Source organism: Lates calcarifer, linkage group LG2, assembly GCF_001640805.2.
Source record: "Lates calcarifer isolate ASB-BC8 linkage group LG2, TLL_Latcal_v3, whole genome shotgun sequence".
Taxonomy (NCBI): domain Eukaryota; kingdom Metazoa; phylum Chordata; class Actinopteri; family Centropomidae; genus Lates; species Lates calcarifer.
Window position 1 is genome coordinate 19138755 of NC_066834.1, and position 14355 is coordinate 19153109.

General features: G+C 39.6%; 2 protein-coding genes and 1 non-coding gene across 5 annotated transcripts; all 3 read right to left on the reverse strand.

Annotated features, from left to right (window-relative positions):
- Positions 1-479: 479 nt before the first annotated feature.
- LOC108897747 (secretory phospholipase A2 receptor) lies at positions 480-5137 on the reverse strand. Of its 3 annotated transcripts, none has more exons than XM_051076432.1 (4): positions 3617-5137; positions 2922-3221; positions 2138-2400; positions 480-1543 (listed from the first exon to the last, which is right to left on the reverse strand). In XM_051076432.1, the coding sequence occupies exons 2-4, from the start codon at positions 3214-3216 to the stop codon at positions 1355-1357; spliced, it is 747 nt and encodes a 248-aa protein (XP_050932389.1). In that variant the 5' UTR covers positions 3217-3221; positions 3617-5137; the 3' UTR covers positions 480-1354. The 3 variants fall into 3 exon arrangements, with proteins under 3 accessions (XP_050932389.1, XP_018553025.1, XP_050932387.1); XM_018697509.2 differs by having other exon boundaries at positions 2913-3221; XM_051076430.1 differs by having other exon boundaries at positions 2913-3232.
- Positions 4251-4324, reverse strand: trnat-agu (transfer RNA threonine (anticodon AGU)). The gene has a single exon. It is a non-coding gene; the product is annotated as a tRNA-Thr (tRNA).
- A 146-nt stretch (positions 5138-5283) lies between the features above and the next one.
- LOC108897748 (lactoylglutathione lyase) lies at positions 5284-13567 on the reverse strand. Its single transcript, XM_018697512.2, has 6 exons — positions 13399-13567; positions 8021-8103; positions 7667-7807; positions 7328-7395; positions 5970-6059; positions 5284-5734 (listed from the first exon to the last, which is right to left on the reverse strand). The coding sequence occupies exons 1-6, from the start codon at positions 13465-13467 to the stop codon at positions 5640-5642; spliced, it is 546 nt and encodes a 181-aa protein (XP_018553028.1). The 5' UTR covers positions 13468-13567; the 3' UTR covers positions 5284-5639.
- Positions 13568-14355: the final 788 nt, after the last annotated feature.

Here is a 14355-nt window from a genome sequence, read left to right on the forward strand (position 1 = left end):
GAAGAGCACCCTCTAGTGGAAAACAAAATTACACAGGGGACATCTGAATTCCTTAGCATTTGCAGACATGTCTCTGATCTCTATTGTACATACAGATCACAAAAATAGTACAGTTAGTGTCATTATTACTGGAATGATAGTTACTCATTGATGAAGACTGTGCAGAGTTTGACACTGGAGGGACATTTTCACATTCATCTGCTGAAGGCAGAAAGTTTCTCTAAGCTCACCTTAAATTACATGAACATATGAAATATGAGTTTGTGACATAACAACTAGTTTAGAGGCCAGTTATAGTTCAGAATGTAACTAACACAAGTGTGATGTGGAAGCCTGAGGTCTCCATGACACATTCAGTGGGAACATTTTGTGACCAGTGGTTACACTGAAATTGAAATATTTGCATATTGATTTATTCTTGATTTTTCAAACTTTACCTTTTGTAAAATTAAAAATAATGACATAATTTTAATTCTGAGTAAGTCTCACAAATAAGTAATTTATTTAAGTTAGATCAATCATTTAAACGTATAATAACAACACTGACGTATCAGATATGACCAACTTGTTGGCTAACAGATGCTTATTTATACATCCAGCAGTTATTGAGAAACATTATCATTCATTTAGAGTCATGCTTGTGGCATGACTGAATAAAATCACTAAATATACTATAAACATGAGATACAACATGCAAGAACACAAGGAATAGTGATACATTTTGACAGATACTAGAATTTTTTTGTAAAGTAAAGTTTTGCTGAGTTAGATGAAAAGATACCACTCAAGTCTGTAAGCTAAGTAACAAGCTATCCCCAGCAGCTCATTTGCTTAAGTTGACATAAACTGGGGAAACAGCTCTTCCAAGTGTAAAAACAACACATTTTACAAGTCTAAGTCCAATATTCACTGTCTTTTAGCTCTGTTCTTGTCTCTACCAACCAACAGTTGGTTTTTAGAGCTTTTTTGCTGAAAAAAGTTGACTGCTACATCAACGCTGAAAACAGTGAGACTGAACTGAAACAGTAAAGTTGTCATTTGTACATTGTCATTATCAAGAGATATTGATTATAGCTGCTTTAATGATACTGTCCTATTGCAAACACCACCAAAAGTCAAAACACAGTATTTAAACCTATCAGTTAAAAATTGACAAATCTTTTTTTTAGGACTAAGGACTAGCACTAAACAACAACAACAATAAAATTACTAATGTTGTTTGACTACCATACAGGTTTGTTTACATCTCAGGTAATTCAGCCACATCACAAATTGTATTTCTTGTCATGGATTTACCTCTCTGCTCATGTTACCTTTATTTTCAAGAGGGCAGTTGAACTTCAAGATTTAGGACTTAATTGTTTATGCCACAGAGGAACTTTCTTTTCTCAGAACAGTTCAGTGTCTTCCAATTTGTGCTATTGTAAACGAGTGCGCCACAGTGCTGCTGCTGGACAGGACAGTGAGGAAGGTAGGAGCTGGTCACTTGGCTTCCATCCAGCCAGAACCACTTACCAGCCTGGAAACGCAGTCCAACCCACACCTAAAGGAAACAACAGGGGTGAACAGTATGAGAATACACAGCTATAATCTGTACTCTTCTGTTCTGTTCTGCTTGGCTGGTGCTGCTTCATCACATAATGTTAGCTACTTTGCAACTCATTTCCCTTTGCTCATCCACAGTGAGCATGTCTCACAGGCAACAAGAGGTGGCTAGAAACTGCACACATAACTGGTGCGATATTTTATTGCAGGTTCAGCAAAGGGATCAAAGGAGTGGGGCTTACTTTCTTTCACAGGTTAGTTTGTATCAGTTTGGTACAAAGAACACAAAATCTGTCCAAAAAATCACTGAATGTACTATACACATGAGATATAACATGCAAGAATACAAGGAACAGTGATACATGTTGAGAAATACTAGTAACTTGCTTTCTTGCTGAGAGTTTGATGAAAAGATACCATGTCTGTACGTCAAGTATCAAGCTACCCCCAGCAGCTCTTTAGCTTAAGTTGGCATAAACAAAACAACACATTTTGAATGTTAAATTTGGTGAAGAATTGTATTACTGTTGATGTTAGCTCTATGTAACACAGAAGGCAGACCACTCTCACACACTGCGGAAAAACATCAAACCTCATCAGTGGTTGCGCTCAGTTTTTTTGTCCCTCCATCCAGCACGTTGATGTATTTTTCTGGCAGGCTGACCAGGTCAAACCTGTATCTGGTGTGTGCCTGCAGCTCTCTACAGTACTGCAAGGCCTCCTCCCATGTCTTCATCTCCTGGACCAGAATCAGACTTTCATCCATACAGAGGGAGTACTGATAATATCTGCATGGTTCTCTAACCCAGTCTGGGCCATACTTCATAACACACTGCTTATCATCATCTGGTATATCTACAAGAACAAGGAATGAGAATGAACAACAGTTACATGGATATACAGTAACAAGATTCTATAATATTCCTATAAAAATTCCACCAAAGATTCTATAACACATACTAACACTCCTTCACATGTGATTGTGTTCAAGTAAACTGCATAATTGTATATGTTATAGCATCTAAAATCTTGACCCGCTAATAGTGAAATGTTACACTCTCACCAAAGTTATTAAAATTCATCCTACGGGGACCATGAATACTCACACTAAATGTCATGGCAGTCAGTCAAATGTAACTCATAATGGTGTTTAGAAAATGTCAAGGGGTCACCACAGTTAGTAAGAAACAATTTCAGTCCATCCAAGTTGTTAAACTATCTCAATCTTAATGAAAGTGGTGGACCGACCAAATTACAAACATTTCAAATGTGCAAAGGATCAGCAGTTCTTTCATTATTTTCATTAGATTACACTGAAGTCGGACTTGAGTACAGCCATAAGCAAATACACATATTTTTCTTCTAACCCTGCTCACCACCATCCCAGGTGACGAATGTGACCCCCTCATGTTCACTGGCCCACACCCATACACCATCTTCCCCATAATGCAAACCAATCCAGCCTGAATACTTGGCAAGTCTCATATTGTCCTCTGCATTTCTGATGGTCACCAAGTCAGTGTAGTATGCTCTGCAGTAGGAATTCGCAGTGGTCCAGTTTATCCCAATGTGGACATTGACAACCTTTACAATGTTCACTGTGTGTGGAGGAGTGAGAAGGACGACAAGGACGAGGTTGAAGAGGAGAAGACTGATGATGTTTCTCTTCATGATTTCTGCAGAAAGTCTTAGTAGAGTTAGGGTCATGCATCAGTTTATTGTAATACAACACAATGAAATAAACACAAACCATGTCATTCATGTATTAAGTGGGGTATCTGGCATCTAATGACTGAGGTCATGTAATTGCAATGTCTAATTTCACTGAAATTTTACATGAGGAATAGCTAAGGATGAACAAAGAATCCCTCTTAAAACAGTAATTCGTTAAAGTAATGTCACTGAACTGTGTTTATTCCTCTATTAAAATATTAGCACAAAGATAACAGATTTACAGGGAGATAAACAGCTGTCTGTAAATACCACTATACAGCACATTTCACTCTATTTAACTCTAATACTTTTGGTGCCTTATTTCAAACAGCAACAAAGTCTGTATGATAACACTTACCACAAATGATGACACCAACAAAGGGAGATCAGTGTAGTGGATTTCTGTTGAAAGGACAGGGCTGACAGAGAGCTGTGATTAATATGGTGGTACTACATGGGAACAGGAGTGTCCCATATCACCTATCAGAGCTCTCATAGCACCAGATTTTTACCTAAACGGACCAATCAGAGCAGCATGTGTGACTGAAAGTCTGAGTCATTCACTTGGATATCCACCAAACACACAAACACAATCTTTAACTATGTTTATCCTCAATAGTCAAATGTATCCAGTGATGCAAAGCACAGTGAGATCAGGAAGTATTGTTGTGCTCACGATCCTCATCAACAGACAAATGTAAGCATTTTATTTGATTTAACCTCTACATTTACATGTGGATTTGCATTTTTTTGTTTTGTGCAACAACCATGGACTGGCATGCTGAAATTTACCTGACATACTGAAAGTGGTGTCCTCATCCGTCACAGTCCTGCTGATAAACCTCCAATGCAAAGGCATGCAGTATGCATAGTTATTTGCATTTGTTTAGTTGAATCAATTTGCTGGGATAACACAAAGTGTAAATTCTTGAGTAAGGTTCACACTATCACAGTTTGTAACATGTTAAGCCAATAATAATGAATTATTACTGAGGCACCACTGGGATTTGAACCCAGGATCTCCTGTTTACTAGACAGGCGCTTTGACCAACTAAGCCACGGTGCCCACACCTATTGCTGTGAAATATTTTCTGAGTAATTCTTCTCTTCTTTGGTGATTTATTTAGAAATATTAAGAGGGTTGATAGTAAACGAAAAATACAGACAACTGACTCACTGTCAACCATGTACTCCTGTAGACTGTTAGGAGCGAAAAACTAATCAGGCTGAAGAATCAGTGTAGGCAAAAAGAAATATGACTACAGTAACTGGACTTTTTGTGTAAGTGACAGGACACTTATTTAACAGGTAAGGCGCTGCTCAGACATAGATTTCCTGTTTGTAAGAGAAGCATGTCAACTGACTAAACCACAATGCCTCGACACAGAAAATTTCTAGCATGTGCATTGATGACTTTTTTGTTGATTTGATGCACAGCAGAGCCAATGTAAAGCTGACAGTAGATAAACAGGTGGCATTAGTGACAAAACCAGGTACTGACAGCAGGAACAACTCAGACTTCAGGGTTGGTAACAATGCACTGAGAACACAAACAGACTTTAAGCTTGCATATAAGGCAACAACAAGACCTGTGGGACCACTGTAGTCAAAACAGGTAGTGACATGCAGAGACTATAGACTATAGGCAAAACAGTTTAGGCAAATTGAAATTTGATATTATTGGCATGATGTGGATTTTTTGACAGATTTAATAAATATAAATGTGCAGTAGACTATAAATCAGAAATATGATGACAAATTGAATGTGATTTTTAAAATTTTACATTTCAGATTTCTTGCTCATCACCAAAGTTTGTATTTTGTCCTGAAGAATGGTCTAACCATCTCCAAATTTCGATTCAGAAAAAAAATCCTTGACGTGGAAATTATTTGTTACAAATTTGACTTCACAATTAATTCTGAACACGTTAACACCACTGCTGAAGCTTGGCCTTGATTGTTTCAGCAAAAACACCATTGCAATTTTCTTTGCCTCTAAAAGTAAGCAAAAAAGAGACAAATGCATTTCATTTGAACGGTGGCTTTCATATTTATTACACAGTAATACCACTTTATTTCAGCGTCACTTTTTGAAAACACAAACTGATGATGGCAGATAAACTCAACAGCTACACCAAGTAGTTGCTATTTCTAGCAATAACTCAGGTATCTAATTTACTTGCTTATCAACTGTCCAGTATTAGTCCAGCCCATGCCAGGCCACACTGATTGCCATTGTGCAACTGATCTTGCTCCATTTTCCCTCAGCTCTCCGGCGCAGGTTGCTAAATTCATCACTAAACCTCAACATTCTGCTCTCCCAGTAAAGCCACAGCAGGTCTGGCCTATGTGTACCGCAGCAGGTAGCATGTTGTCAGTTTTTAGGTGGAAGTTATGGACGACATATTGTTAGGACTCAGGATCTCAATCCAGTAGCCATCAGGGTCCTGAATGAAGGCCAAGCCTTTCATTTTACCTGGGAGAAAAATCAGGGAAGGGAGGGAGACAGAAAATGAACATAAGTACTATATGAATAAACATGTGAACGTTGACTTAAGATTTCCACAAGTGCGCATCATAATCATTGTGTCATAGCAGAATGACAAGACAAACACAAATGCTTTAAAGACTGTCACAATTTATTTATTTATTATTATTTATTTATTTAATCTGCATGTAAACCTTATATTCACTATAATTTGACATCTTACCATCATCTGGCTTCTTGACAAATGTGACTCCTTGTTCTTCAAACAGTTTACAGGCTGCATTGACGTCAGGAACTGCAATTCCAATGTGTCCTATCAAATGTCAGGTAGATCGAGACCGTTCACTTTGAATCTACAGCTCCACATATCCAGAGTTGCTCATGTGAGCCCATACGTAAACATACAGACATGCAGGTATGTTTAAATAGTACCAGACAACGAACATACAGCACATCCATCCATCCATCATCTATACTGGGGACCTGGAGCTAATCCCAGCTGACATTGGCTGAGAGGTGGGGTACACCCTGGACAGGTCACCAGTCCATTACAGGGCTGACATATAGAGACAAACAACCATTCACACTCACATTCACACCTACAGGTAGTCATTATTTTTATTTATTTATTTATTTTATTTATTAGCACACAAGTAATAAAACCAAGTATGTTAAAAAAATGAACCTAGCAAAGATTGTGCAGGAGAGGTAAGAAAACCATAGGGACTTGTTATAAAAACTCCCCTCTAGGATTTACAATTCATCCCAATACTATGAATATTTTTCTCTGTAACATAACAATTTAGACAAACTAATGATAATAATGGTCGCAAAGGAAACGGACATGAAACATAACACATCAGCACACAAACTGAGCATGTTAACTATGGCACAGGTGTCTCTTCATGAGACAGATTTTGATGAACTAAAAACTGGTATTCCAAAGTAATGGACCTCAGTATTTTATGGCATATTGGTAAAGAGTTGTGTGATAATAGGGAAGATGAATCTCCTGGTCTGGTTGGATATTAATGGATATCAGATGTGGTGATCAGTTAACCTAACCTGCGGCACAGGCACAGGGAGAACATGAGAACTCCACACAGAAAAGCAAACCACGATTTGAACCCAGAACCTCTGTGCTGTGAGGCAACAGTGCTAACCACTGCACCACCGAGCCGACACATACAGTACAGTATATCTTTAATAACACTTCTGCATGACAGTTAAAAGCTAAAACATATCCTAAAAGGTATAAATAGCAGGTTAAGTTGTACTGTGGATGAGGGATTAAAAAACTTAAGATTTCAATCAATGTCACACATCACTAAAAACTAAAATGTTACTATTAAACCAAGAATGTTCCTACATTTTAAGTCCTTGCAGCTGTGTATTGCATGTCTTCATGCAAAAGTATTTTGGGACATGAATGCTGTTATTTGCTATTTTGTAAATAATTCCTATCGCATACTCTCAGACTATGGCAATGTAGCATTTCACTGCACACTTTCCATGACACTTTCCTCCCCTTTTTATTTTATCTTATTGATCCCTGTTTGTACCACAAGAAAGGAGTCTTACCAAAGCCACGAGGATCAGAGTTTCCGTTGTGATAAGATTGGTTCTCATCAGTCTCAGAGCCCCAGTTACTGCAAGACAGGAAGGACAGGAGCAGGGACACAAGAGGTGAGAGAGGAAATGAGAGGAAGTTAGTCAGTGACTAACTACTACTTAAAAACATTAACTGTGACTGAAAACACTCAAAGTCAATTTCAAAATACTCTATCGTGCACTGTAACACAACAGAGGAAAAGACAAGGTAAAAACTAAAACATTTAACATCTGGATTTTAACCACAGAGTTATTCTCATCATTTCATGCATGACCCTACAGCTCCAATTTCAGGATGTAGACCCTTACTGTGTCAGCTCAATGGTGGCCCTTCTGGAAAAGGTCCAGGCCGTTCTCTCCGTCACATCTGTAGGAATCTCCTTCTTGTCCTCATAGCCCAGGAAGAAGAGCGAGAAATGCATGGAGGGGAAGTCAAACTTTTGCAGGAGCCTGCAAGAATTTGCACACGAGAGAGAAAACCTTGCTTTAGTCATCAAGTCCAGTTTATGAATGAGAAACTGTCTCAGCAACAACGCATACACCCACACAGGTCAAAAGTGCAAGTAAGTAAGTGTAGTGTAGTTGAATCAAATCTCATTATGTTGCAATGCCAATAAAGACTGATTTAGATTTCACTGAAATGAAGCCCACACTAACACTCACGTCATGCCGAGGATTCTGGTGTAGAAATCCAAGGATTTAACTGGATCTTTAATCCGCAGCATAGTCTGCTGCATCATGAAATCCTAAAACACAGAGACACAAGAGAGTTACATACACATAATATTTTGAAGATCCCCTGCAGACATGTTTTAAAGTATGTAAAAATACTGTGCTGTGATTTTGTTTGACATGGTTTTCCTACATAAAACGATTTTTAAAATCTCTGAAAAGGGGCTAGACGCACATCTACACTGAGAAATTCTGGATTTATGAATATGTCCCATCAACCACCACTGCTACACATAAAAGGCTGACTAGTGAAAGAGCAGTGCATGTCCAGATGGCCAGGATCTTCAGAAAGTTTCAGCCATACTTGTTTGAGCCCCAGTCAGACCCAGACTCAGATGAGGGGTCTGTTTGCACCAAAATCTGCGACCAGCAGACGGAACACAATGCTAAGTGTAGTTAGCATCTTTTATTAGTTTACGTTGTTTGTTAGCTTGGTACTGACAAATCTGTTCTGTGCTGGAGGTTTCAGATTTCTTTTGCCCCATCTCGCAAGTTGACAGGGTTCATTCTTCAGGTATGTGACGTATGAAACCCAGGTTGTTTAAATCTGTGTTTTTGAGACCATCATTGATACACTGCAGCTCCAAGGTGGAAATGCTCAGATACTGCATTGACTGCCTATTTCGCACATGATATTTCTTGTATCATATCAAAAACGCCATATGGACATATTAACAAGGTTAAAAACCTGAATTTCATTGGTGGAGGTCTAGTGAGCTCCATTTGGTTACATTAATTTGAGGACTATTAGAAACTTGTGTTCCCAAGAGCAGAATCAAAAAATTTAAGCAGCCCAATGTGTGAATTTGAATGTGCTGCTCCAAAGTGTGTTTAACAGGAACCACTGTGTCTAATTTGCGGAGGACCTCAGCCATAGCTGGTTAACCACAGCCCTAATAACTTATTCTAAAACAAACCACGACTATTCACCAGCCAACACACAAAGAAAATGTTCAATTACAAGAGCTCGCATTAGCCACCATACTGGTTTTCTTCTTGTGCACACAGCCTGTTAGTACATGTGAATATCTACTATGTAAAACTGAAGTGTGCATGGAAAACCCATTCCCTGTTACCACAAACAAAACCAGGATATTATGACATGTTCAGTATATGAAGCAGTGTGTTATATTCTTGGGTTAGACAGCACAACACATTTGTTTGCAGGGCAGAAGATCTGTTAGACTGAGCTGACGGTCCCTGAACTCCAGCGAGAAAAATTTGTATCCTTGCACTCAGTCATGAAAAGGCATTAGCCAAACATGCAGCCAAACTGCACCTCTGTGCAACCGAGCGCGTATGATCACCGCATCTGTTTGAGCTAGGGATCAGTCAGTATTACCATACTGAACAAATCGGGCCTGCATGGATACACTACAGTTTTGTTTTTTATGCAAAAAAAGTTTTACATACCATGCCAGAGGTTTAACAAGGCCATTTTCACAACAGCAATTTGCAGGAACTATTTAAAAGATAGCGACACCATCACCTTTCATGAATGGCTGCTGCTTATAAATTACAGATAAATTTGTGAGTCCTGCAGGGATCAGAAGTATGGTTTGCGTTGTGTCAAAACTGATGCAAAAAGAAATGATCTCATGTCACAAACTGCAGTGTGCATGTTCAAAATGTAATGAAACAGGCTTCTACTGTGTGTGTGTGTGTGTGTGTGTGTGTGTGTGTGTGTGTGTGTGTGTGTGTTTCACAGCAAAGTGTTATCTCTGTGGCTAGCAACTGTTCCCCTTTCCCGTGCTCTTCCTCCAAACAGTGTCAAGTTTTTACAGTGGAGAAAAAATATCAACACATCCATAGAAACTCCCCAAACTCTCCTGCAGCATAAAGCATTTTCCACTTAAGCACAACTGTCACAGTTTTGGTGAATTATGGCAAAATTCATTACTTCTGGCAGAGATCAAGAGCATAAAAACCAGTGATGGAATGATACAGAAGCAGGCCGTTTAGCTATATTTTGGCAAATCTATGATAACAGGAAACACAGACAAAGGAGTGCTGGATCGTGCTGCCAGAGAAGTTTGATGATGATCTGCATACTTTAAAGGCGGCACAGTGGGAAGAATGTTTCATGGCTGGAAGTGTCTTTAAAGACGGACAGAGAGTGACTAAAAAGATAATAATAATAATAATAATAATAATAATAATAATAATAATAATAATAATTAAAGCTGCGAGCAGCGTTGAACGGGCCCTCGCACCCGGCGCCCGTCGGGGGAGCGGCGACCGCGGGACCCCGGCAACCGCGGGGTCAACGCAGGTCGCAGGGCACACGCTGGCGTAACAGTTCACACTTCCGAGATGTAAAAATTTAAAATAAAAGCTTTTATGCTAATTATTTTCTGTGATAATATTTTTCAGAGCTCATCATCTGTGACAGCTCATGGCTCTCCTGACTGTAACCTCTCTGTGGCAGCTTCTCACAGACTCAATCAACTCCTCTTCCCCTCCCCCCTCAAACACAAACACAAACACACACACACACACACAGATACCCCCTCCCAAAAGGAGATAAAACTCAGTTTTAACTTGAGTTTACAAGCTTTGAGCTTTGAGCAAAAGCATTTTTTTGCAAGTTCTGTTATTGGGTGCATATATAAATCATTTATGCTTAAACAAGGCTTATAATGAAGTTATTTGAACAGTGAATATCTCATCTGCCTAAAGTCAGGGCGAAGCCACTAACCAGCTGTAGGGATGGGTATCATTAGGATTTTATCTTTATCCATACAGACTCCTATCAGTCCAGCTCAGACTGTTACTGGTTTAAGAGAGTGAAGTTTATAGCAATTTGCCAAATTTGGAGATTAGTGACTAACCAGTTAGACTACATACAGACAAGCTTTCATTTTAGCTGTTAGTAACAGTTTGCCATGAGCTTAACCAGCGTGCTGTGCTTCGTGTTAAACATGTCATGAGACTGTGGACAACGCTGAAAATATTACTTTACTAACTACTGGCCGAACAGGCGCTTTTACAAAGAAAAGGTAAAGGCCAGCAGCTTTTACTTTTCAATGCACTTGTCGTCAACTTGAGTGGCTTATATTCAGCTGGTTCACCTCGACGCCGGTGGACCTAGTGCACTTTTCCTGTCGCCGTACACTGAGTAACACGAAAAAAATCAGCTGACCCCGTGTGAAATTTCCTAACTGATCAAAACCAAACTGTAAAGACAGCATCAATCCACGCTCAGCTTTGGTCAAGGGGAGACATATGGTAAGATTACATGAATTCATGTAATCTTCATTGAGGCTACAATTTCAGACTTAACTAAGTCATTCACTAGTGTCTTGGCAGCGTTTATGGGTTCTTTAGACAGGTCTCTCACTGGTTTTCTTTCCAGGGTCATTGAAATCTTTGGCTTCCTACCTCTGCCAGGCTTGTTCTGCACAGTGTGGCTCTCCTTGAATTTCTCGGTGACGTTTCTCATTTGAGTTCTTGACGCTTGGAAATACTGTTATAACTTTGTATATCCTTCTCCTGCTTCCTGAGCATCGACAATTCTTCAAGTCTACAGTGATTTCCTTAGTTTTTGGCATGATGCTTTCTCAAGTGACAGCTCAAATCTTAACTGAAGTTTTTATACCGCGTGTAAAGCAGCTCTTGGCTCTCCTGACTGTAACCTCTCTGTGGCAGCTTCTCACAGACTCAATCAACTCCTCTTCCCCTCCCCCCTCAAACACAAACACAAACACACACACACACACACACACACACACACACAGAGACCCCTTTCCAAAAACCCATCAAAGAGTAATACAATGGCTCCATCTATAGGATAAAGTAGAGAGTCGCAACAGGAAGTTACCCCAAAATCTGAGGTTTCAAACAGGAAGTTGGGTTTCTGAACTTTGACGGGCCAGAACCGGCACACGCTTCGACCAAAACTCACAATTTTCGGAGCCAGTCTTCCAAAAAATCCTCAAGGAGGGGCTGACAACATTTGAAGTGAATCTGGTCACCCGTCTAGAAACTGGACATCACACTATAAAATATGTCATTTCCTGCTATAAATAGGTGGTGCTACAACAATTGTATGAATATTGACATATGGATGTGTGCAGATAGGTACCATTAACAATCCTGTAAAGTTTGATGCAGTTTGGACAAAGTATGGCCGAAATATAGCAAATTTAAAGCAACTTCCTGTTTTGTGGCGAGTAATCGAACTTTGAGGGGCCATAACTTCCACGCCCTTCAATGAAAAGTCCGAAACTTTTGCAATTTAACTTCGTCTATGTCTTAAGAACAAATTATCAAATTTTGAAGTCAATCGGATAATGCGTCTAGGACTAGTTCGCGTTCAAGCGATCCCTGGAAATGGCCAAAAACACACAATTTTTTCACCTTCCGGTCAAAATAAAAATACTTTCTGTTGGGTTTAGAATATGGCTCCAAGAGACTTTTTGGTGCGTCATGGGATGTTACATATGTGTGCAGATTTTCAGATTTTTAGGCGCAACGGGCTTGAGGGGCTGTTCCGTTAAAAATGTAGGTGGCGCTACCGAGGCCATTTTGCCACACCCATGCTCAAGACCCCTAAATTCTTAAATTTTTCGCCGTGCCTGACGCGTCTGCAAATTTTCAGGAGTTTTGACGCATTTTAAGGCCCTCAAAAAGGCGATCAAAGAGGCGGAAAAAGAAGAAAAAAAATAATAATAATAATAATAATAATAAACCGAACGAAAACAAGAGGGTCCTTGCAACTCGTTGCATGGCCCCGTTGGGCCCACGCAACTCGTTGCTCGGGCCCTAATAATAAGGCATATAATCTTTGAATAATGGATACATTTCTTAGTCAGCTGGACAAGTTAGCTCCAGCACCTTGTGCTTGCAACACTGCCCACGTTAGCTACCCCCAGTCCCGCCTGCTTTGCGACCGCGCCTAAAATACCAGCTTACCTGTGAGCACGGGGCAGTCCTTGCGTTACGCACAGACTTGTTCTACGCATGTTTTGATTAATCACGCCTCGAGTTTGGAAAGTTTCTCTCCACACGGGAATGCGCCGGCGAAGATTCAACTGGATGTTAGCTAGCTTACAGCAACCTGCCATAAAAGTCAGTTTTTGACACTTGAAATGTGTACGTCGCTGCTACACCCGCCACAAACATTTGCAAACACATTCAACACAACTGAAATACTTGTCACCAGGAGGCTAATGTATGTTTAGTGACGAGACGTGTCACTGTCCGATAATGGATGCAGTGAACCTGTCCGGGAGCCGAAGGCCTGTTGGGTTTGATAGTGTCTAGTAGAAGTTAAGTTCAACTTCTAAAGGCACAAAAAATCATCTTACCTTGGTTATTGGGTCTCCATCTTTACAAGCTGCGATTGTTGCCTCGTCTGACAGACCTTTGTCGCTCATTTTCTTTTGCTAAAAGACGTTATAACACTGGACTGGAGCTCGGCGGGGCGGACTGTCAGGGAGTGGGATTCAGCTGCGGGAGTTTTAACAGACAGAACTTCCGGTAGGCGCTTTCAAAATAAAGGGCGACCGCACGCACTGGTGGAAATACAAGAGGAGACATTTAAAGGCCATTTGATCTCCTGGAGCAATCTTCAACACGCCATAAGAATGAATTTTCTAATATATTATGATTAATTTAGATTAATTTAATATCATGATCACAAACCTCCCTGCCTTGTCTTGTTGCGGTTTGTTGTTTGTTTGTTTTTGCTGCCTAATGTAATCTCTGTATCATTGAAAATGAGTGCTGATATCAGTATAACCCCGAGTATTAAATAAAAGTTGGGATAATGAATATTTCATATAGAATGCTTATAAAATCAAGTCATGTTAGCTATCCATTAAATTTAATTTCATGAAGCTTTTATGATTGATTTAGAAACATAGGTTAACTGTTACAAAAATCCATAAACACAAATACAGAAGGATTAAGTTTACCACCATGAAAAAGTTGAACTCTCAACAATGGTACAGTATAATCATGCCTACTGTAGTAACTGGCTGAACATCTGTCATAGAGTGAACGCATAACCAGCATGATTAGGATGCAGTGTAAATGCTGTGATAGGGACAAACGTGGAGCAATGAGTCTAAATAAAGGCAGATATTATATATATATATATATTCCATATATATTCCCCTCTTTCCTCTAGTGGTTTCACACTGCCTTTTGCAGCTGTAGAAATTCAAATAATCTTAACAAAAGGCTCTATTTTCAGAAAACCAAAATGCGTGTGTACTCAAACCAGAATTAAATAATTGATATTGAGGCTAAATTGTGTGGAC